Source organism: Hydra viridissima, unplaced genomic scaffold (assembly GCF_058129835.1).
Source record: "Hydra viridissima isolate aposymbiotic clone 2 unplaced genomic scaffold, HvirCarnegie_v1 scaffold_13, whole genome shotgun sequence".
NCBI lineage: Eukaryota > Metazoa > Cnidaria > Hydrozoa > Anthoathecata > Hydridae > Hydra > Hydra viridissima.
Window position 1 is genome coordinate 3852941 of NW_028324312.1, and position 8236 is coordinate 3861176.

Here is an 8236-nt window from a genome sequence, read left to right on the forward strand (position 1 = left end):
TTGTGCAATTACAAACAAACAGAAAAAATATTTTTCTGGTGACAAAAAATGGACATCTTTAAAATTACAAATTAGTTTATTTTTCATCTTTGAACTGTATATTTAAGGTATCATAAATACAAAAACTTAATATTTCAAGGAAAACTTTTCTTTATGGAAAATTGTTCTATTGATAATAATAACAAAGCACCATTTTTAACAATTACAAAATCACTTTTAATTACAAAAACAATTTTAAAAATTCAGTTAAAAATTTACTGTGTAATTAAATACATAATAAATAGAATTGTATTGAAACTAGAGAAGAAATAAGAAACTAAAATTCAACTTTTAGTTCAAAAAAAAAAAAAAATTTAAAGATAAAAAGGTAAAAACAGTTTTTAATTTGATAGAGAACCACAATGGTTATGGTTACAAACCAAACAGAAACATCAAAAATAAATAAAAACAGATAAAATCCAACTAAACTTTTATAATTTTAAGCAATTCTCTAGTAAGGTAAGCACAGAAAAAATACAATCATTAACTTTGTTTTCCAGTATTGACAGCTATTCCTCCATACTTTAATGTAAATGTTGTGCTATTCCAGTGAATTTCTCTATCCCATAATGCGTTGAAAAAAATTTTGTAAGTATACAGCTCCCGTAACAACCAAGCATATGACCGTTGTAAAAATGGTGGTAGTCTTGAATATTTCTACAAACATAAAAAGTATTGGCATATTTGTAAAATATTTCTAAAAATTTTGCACTTATTACTTTCATTATTTCTATCAATCAATCTAATATATTAAGTATCAATCTAATATATTGAGTATGGAAAAAAGCTCTCGTAGTTTTTAAGAATATTTATTAAATACAAAATACAAATACACAATCATGCCAATCACCAAAGTCAACCACATTAGAGGTGTATATATATATATATATATATGTGTGTGTGTGTGTGTGTGTGTGTGTGTGTGTGTGTGTGTGTGTGTGTGTGTGTGTGTGTGTGTATGTATGTATGTATGTATGTATGTATGTATGTATGTATGTATGTATGTAGGTACGTATGTACGTACATACATACATATATGACAGACATTTTAGTAAAAAAATTAAACCATTCTTAAACATCATATTACACACGGAGTAAATTGATAAAAATAAAAAGTACTTTTTCAATTATTAGCAGCAAAAGTTGGTCCAATAGAAACCATGCTGATATATGCAAAATATATACAACATAAAATGGTGCTATATCAAGATACCATATTGACAATGAAGCAAGAAAACCAAGCAGTAAGCATTCAATTAAAGGTTCAAAAAAACTTGATGCTAACATTGTCAAGCGAAGCTTTTGCCATCTAAAAAATAAAAACAATATTTACAACTTTGAACAATAATAATTTGGTCTTGTGAATGTAAATCTGTATATTACCTAAATAAATAACTATTACCTGGTCATTCTATCAATAAATTTTTCTACAGTGACATCACAAGTATTTTGCATTGCAGGTTCTGTGCTTAACACAATCTTTATTTGTCTAGACACAAAAAAAATAAAATAGAACAATTCTTTTAACAGTTGTTTTCAGCAGATCCTTAACTTCAATATCTTTATACTTTAACAACATTTCAATCATTGCTGCAGCACCTTTATCAACATTTTAACTATAATATCAATAATATTGTATGTCTTCTTCATTTTGGATCAAGTATTAAAAAAAACAAAAACTGAAATAATAAACTAAAAAAAAATAAACTAAAACCTGCTGCTAAATGACATTCCAATAAAAAAGTCTTCAGCGATGTACTTTGAGAAAGCTCTCAATCCACCTCAAAAATGAGAATACAAACTCACATTGAAATTTGTTAAATATTTGAAAATGTAATAAGTGTTAGACTGAAAATACACTATTGAAAAAACATTCAAATTTTGACCACCATCCCCCATTTGTTTAAGAGAAGGAAATGCTTCTTTGTGCATTTTTTTTAGAGCAGCAAATAAGATATAAATTATTTGGTGTATTGTTAAATAAGATATCAATAAAAACATATTTGGTGCATTGTTAAATATTTTGGATAAAAATTCTGATAACTTTCCTATATCTGTCAAATGGTCACCAAAAACAGATCATGAGATATTTGTAGCATTCTCCTTTTAGATTTGTAAACTTTTAGAATTGTAAACTATATAAAGAAGTCCATCAAACTTTAATGTTATAAAAAGAGAAAAAAAAACCTTTCCAATTTCCAGAAATTTTTAATTTATTGTTTCACTGCCAAAGAAAAACAACTTTCCATCTGTGGTGTTGATTGTGGTGTTACATGAAATTTATCTGTGGTGTTGATTGTGGTGTTACATGAAATTGCATTTATCTGTGGTGTTGATTGTGGTGTTACATGAAATTGCATTTATCTGTGGTGTTGATTGTGGTGTTACATGAAATTGCATTTATCTGTGGTGTTGATTGTGGTGTTACATGAAATTGCATTTATGTAGTTTTTTTCTGCTTTCTACTTTTATTCTTTTTGGTGCTCACTTTTGACATTTTTTTATTTTCTTGAATTGAACTTCTCTTTTCTTTTCTTGAAGTATTTCTGCTGTTTTGTCATTTGCAGTTTTCTGCATTTTGTCATTTAGTAGACCATCTTTACTAAACTTTTTAAATAAATATAATGCTTCAGACTGCTGTTAAGAAACAATTTGTAAACAATAATTCAAACACATTATTGTAAACAGTTTGAAATCAATTATTGTAAAAAAAGCTGTAAAATTTTTTATTTTTTTTTACATAAATTCAGTTATTAAGATCAAAACTTGTTTCATAATAAGTTTTCTGCAGCCAAGAACCACAAAATGTCTTCTGCAGCCACAAAAAGATGAAAGTACAGTGAATGTGAAATCTTGATTTAGAAAACTCAATTTTTATCTGGATTTTTATCAATAACATGCAGTGATGGATATGTCCCCCTCTGTTAATTTTTCAAATATTGAACAAGTTTTTGAATGACCCTTTTCAGCATAAATAAAACATTTCGTTCATTTGTAAAATTATTTTACAAAAAATTGATCAAAGGTATACAACAGCAACAGCATTCTTACCAACATCATCTAGTGCTTTTTTCTTGATAATATTAGACATCCCATTTACACATGGAATACCCAAAGCATAAAAAGCTAAATACCAACGAGCATGTTGGGTCCCAAAATGAACCTACATAAAATATCAAACTAATTTTCACAAAAAAATAATTTACAGTCAAAATCTATTAGCATGCACATATATTTATATATATTTTGCATATATTTTGCATATATTTATGCATTTCATATATAAAGTTATATTATAAATAAAGTTGAACTTAAACTAACTTGTTAAAAAATTTTAATGAAAAAAACTGGAGCAACTTCATGCAATAATTTTAGAGTAAGGCAACTTCATGTACCAATTTTAAGAAATTTTTTTCTCACTGCTCTTAAATTATTTAATAAAATTATTACAGAAGAAAACTTTTCGGTTTACGAAAATGCAAGTAATTATAGAGATAATATACAGAGATATTACAGAGATAATATAATGTTAACTTTCAACATCATTATTAAAATTAGATAAGCAGAGCCAGCATAATGATGATGGAAAGATATAAGGATATTTTTGTTTAAAGTGGTAATGAAACTTACATATTGTGTTTTGCCTTAGAATTTCAGTTTCCAATGCTAGTAAAAATTTTCTTATTTCATAAGAAAATATGGCCTGTGGGCCAAAGTAAACTTTAGTTTAGAGATTTATCTCTATTTTTATTTATAAAGAAAGGGAGGAATCTGCCTTCAATCTTTGTAAGAGTCCCTTTAAGATCCACCAAATCTCTTGAAAAGAGATTTGGTGGATGTTAAGTAAATCAACAGTATGTCTAGTGGAACAAAATAATACACTGAAACTACTTTTAATCAAATATTAGAGTTTTTTCTTCAAATTATCATACCACCTTAACTAACAGTGTTTCTTTTACAAATAAAAACTGTAACCTTTTCAAAACAGCTTCCAAAACTTGAATCATTGTGATGAACATACGGGAGCTAAACATGAGATTTAAAATTGAAAACTCAGTGACAGAAAAATACAAGACAAAATTTAAAACCGGGAGTTAAAAAGCATTTTTGTTTAGCAATTCCCATTTTTTGTAAGCAGTCTTATTTGAAATACTAACTGCTTAAGGAAGTCTAAAAAATATTTGATAGCGTTTATAAATAATTATTGTCTTAGTAACTAAAATACAATATACCTGATGGACCAATCCAACATCTGGCTTTAAATGATAGCCCATCTCCAACAATGACTCTTTGTGAACTTTATTAAAAAAGATTTTTGAAAATCATAACACAAATTAATTTTTTGATTTAAGTAAATTAATTTAAAGATATCATGTTTTTAGTCAGCAGTTTTAGTCAGCAATTGTAAATATAATACTTAAATCCAAGGAAAATAGTGCATTTTGCCCAATATTTTAATTAACCATCAGAGCTTAATTAAAGAGCCTGATAATATCTGAAAATTCTACTTAATCTAAATCTTCAAAAACATCTTGGCTTTATTTTCAACATTAAAAATTTCCATCAACTTTTTGTTATTTATCAAAAGTAAATCTTTTAAATTTCTTTTCTCTCCAGACTCCATTATGAAAATAGTTGTTACCATAGCAACATGACTATTGCACCTCATATTAAAAAAAAATGAATCTAGTCAACCAGTTCAGCAAAAATCTGGAATGTATAACATGACCAACATGCATTAAATATTATAAATATTAACTCATTTATTTAATAGAAAGAAAAACTTACCCACAATATTGCTGTCACAGATCCAAAAATACTCATATTTTATAGTGTCATAGCACTGAATCATGTTATTTATTTTAGGATTGACTCCAATTGATTTTGCACCTAAAAAACAACCTGGAACTAAGAAAAGGAACAACCTGGAACTAAGAAAAGTTCAAAGCTTATCCTAACTTTAAAATGTTTACAAGATGATATATAATAGTTTAAAGATAATTTCAAAAGAATTTAGAGAGGTAATTTTCAACTAAAAATCAGACACATAATGAGCATCTTTGAGCTTATAAAATTTGCACAAGAGAAAAAAAAAAAGAAATCATATTATTTAGGAAAGAAAAAATTCTTCACATAATGTAGCAACAATTAATCAAAAATTTGCATAAATGCAACTCTTACTTCATAAAAGTGCTTCATTACCTATAAAAATGCGAGAGTCAACATTTGAATATTTGGCCATCAGTTCCTCAATTTTTGGTATTAGTTGATTCTTTTCTTCTTGAACACATATTAACACCTCAAACTAAAAAAGATACAATTTCTTTATAACAAACAAATATTTTATATAGATAATATTTAAGACCCCATCAGAGGATAACAAAAATGAAGATAAAAAGGTAAAGTAATGGTTGCATATTTGCTTTAAAAAAGAAACAGATAGAGGAAAAGGCTAAACATGCATACCATTGTAAAGTTAAACTTAAAGGGTTTGGTCAATTTTTGACCACTTATAAAAAAAAGATAGAGCTATTTTTTAAAAAATGATGAATACCTTTTATTGAAAAAATCCTGTTAAGAATGAACGGTTTGATTAACTGAACTAAATACTTAAATAAAAAATATGTAACAAACTCACTTTTGGATATTCTAAAAGAAAAACTGTTTCCAAATTTGACAGAATATTGTTGCTGTTACCAGCTACAGTCTAATAAATAAAAAAGTTCTTATTGACAGAACTTAGAATTATAAACAAATTTATTTAGAGAAAAGAAAAAAGAAAAAAGCAATATTAATGATTGCTAGCATTCAAAAAGAGAAAATTTTTTTATTCAATTACAAAGTAGAGTTAAACAAAGATCCTACACTTCAATAGGAAAAGAATTCTAATCACAGTTTTTTAATTTTGTCAAACATTTAAGTGTAAGTGATAAAAAATTTAAAATCAAAAACTTCCTACAAACCTTTATAATTGATACAGGTGGCAAGTCTTTTATAATAACCCTATCTTTTAATTTTCGCCAACTGTATAAATAAAGTTTTCTAAAAAAAAAAAAAAAAAAAAAAAGTAAAATATATATATATATATATATATATATATATATTTGTAAGACCTCAACATGCGCACAAAAGAATTTTATAATTGTTAGACCTTGATTTAGAAACTTAAATTGATTTTTATAGAGAAAAAACTTTAAATGTAACTTTTATTGAACCATTTAATTTCTTATGTTAAACAGAGTGTGTAACAAATTTTAGAATACTTTGAACAATTTTTTTAAATTTTTGTCAAGTAGTATCAATCATCTCAAGAAAGTATTGAGGTTAGAGTGGGAAAAAATATTTAGAGACTTTATTTTGAACATTTGAAATGCCTTAGTTGTCTATTCCAGACAGTGTGAATAGACAATGAAGGCAGCCATATTGAATAGAATTTTTCTTAATGCCCCTACAATAATTTGTTAAAGCTAAATTAATATCAGTTGGCCAGTTATTTAAAAATAAATTATGTATACTATCTTTGGTTTTCTGATTTTTGCTTCTGCACCTTATACAATAATTTGATAACTTTTTTTAAGTAAAATATTACAGTTTTCCACTGTAAATCCAAGTTACTAAAACTAAAATAATCTTAAGATTATTTATTTCACAAAAAATATAGTATTTTTTTTAAGAAAAAAAAAAAAGAAGTAACTTTTGTTTTAAAATCAGTTATTTACAAAAAACTAACTACACAAAATTAAAACAAATACTACACCCGTATATGAGAGCAAGAGCATGAATTAAATAAACCACAACCCATAATCCAACACATAGCCATGCTAGCGCTCCAACAAATGTAATGTCCATTTCCAGATATTTAATGTACATGCTTAAAGCAAATATAATACAATATAAACTTTTTAATAACCTTGTAGTTTTTCTAATAAATTTAACTATAATTTACTCTAGACATCGTTAATTATCATATATTTGCTTCTTTATTTATGGTAACTGCAATTAAAATTTCAAAAATTATAATAGTTAATTATATCTATCCTACTTTAGAAACAATCATACAGAAACATTTATATAAATAGTTTCTTCCATAACATAACTGATAACAAAAAAGATATATCAGCAGATTAGCTTTACTTATTAATATTAGCTTTACTTATTAATATTAGCTTTGCTACCAAATATTACCAAAAAAACAATCACATAAAACTTATTTTTAATTCAAGTTTATAATTTTTAAAGTGATACAAAATAATAATCAAAGCGAAAGCAATTTTAGTTATAACAAACCCCATATAATTATAGTATTATGTTGTCTGCGATAACATATTTTTTACTGCTTGGTATTTTAGCTAGTACTTTACCTCCAGATCTCATACTATTTTTTTGCAACGTTTTTAGAGTTACTTAGCTATTTTTGAAAAAGGTGTTCTTTTTTGTGAAAGAACATTTGATACTTTCACATAAAAGAAATCTGTATAACATTTAACGAATATTCTGTTGATATTCCAAGAAAATTACTATTATGATGCTGGTCCAATTCAGTCCGAACCCAACGTTTACGGCTTTACTTTTCATTGATTAATTCCTTAACATGAAATTGAAATTCTTATCTCCTTTATCCGCTGATTGATAATATTTTATGACAGTGAAGCATGTACCACCAGACAAAAGTTAAGGTGATCAAGCAAATCCAGAAAGAACTAGTCAAATGTAATAACAGAACAATGTCCTATAACAAGCTACTTTCTTTATAACTTGACATAAAATTCTTTTGGGTAGAAAAGAGATTTAATGTGAAGTCATGTTAAGTAAAGGATTGACGAGAAGGAATAAGATAGATTAGGCGAGCAAAAAGCTTTTTATCTTTAAAGGCTTTTAAAAAAGAAACACAAAAGTAAAAAAAACCTTAAAAACTTAGAAAAAAAAAACTTTTTGTCAAATGTTATAGGTTTTCATATAAAAATCTTTATGAAAACCTATACGATAAGGTTGCCAATATTGTACCCCCTAAAACAAAACTAAAAAATGTAGATAATATACTGAGTGAAAACATGGATTTTCAATTGAATTTCATAATTTAGGGATTGTCTGTTGTAAAGACGTTAAAAAAACTCAAAATTTAAAAAGCGTTAAGTCTCGAAGAATCAAATTTAAAAAATAGCGCTAAGAGTACAATTAAGGAAACTTAATTGTACCA

General features: G+C 26.1%; 1 protein-coding gene across 1 annotated transcript; it reads right to left on the reverse strand.

Annotated features, from left to right (window-relative positions):
• Positions 1-390: 390 nt before the first annotated feature.
• LOC145194636 (ceramide glucosyltransferase-B-like) lies at positions 391-6954 on the reverse strand. The gene is made up of 12 exons (XM_090069924.1): positions 6797-6954; positions 6003-6081; positions 5678-5746; positions 5242-5344; positions 4828-4929; positions 4272-4336; positions 4015-4065; positions 3091-3202; positions 1754-1820; positions 1442-1528; positions 1159-1348; positions 391-696 (listed from the first exon to the last, which is right to left on the reverse strand). Exons 1-12 carry the CDS (start codon positions 6907-6909, stop codon positions 523-525), a joined length of 1212 nt encoding a protein of 403 aa, XP_089926050.1. The 5' UTR covers positions 6910-6954; the 3' UTR covers positions 391-522.
• Between the last annotated feature and the right edge of the window lie 1282 nt (positions 6955-8236).

Bases quoted from the DNA above. Each gene is read 5' to 3' on its own strand.
- LOC145194636 (XM_090069924.1), bottom strand. From the start codon at position 6,909: ATGTACATTAAATATCTGGAAATGGACATTACATTTGTTGGAGCGCTA. The intron at 5,747-6,002 runs GTTTGTAGGAAG...TTTATTTATTAG, and splicing joins CACCTGTATCAATTATAAAG to ACTGTAGCTGGTAACAGCAA. The intron at 1,821-3,090 runs GTAAGAATGCTG...CTCATTTTTGAG, and splicing joins AAAAGCACTAGATGATGTTG to GTGGATTGAGAGCTTTCTCA.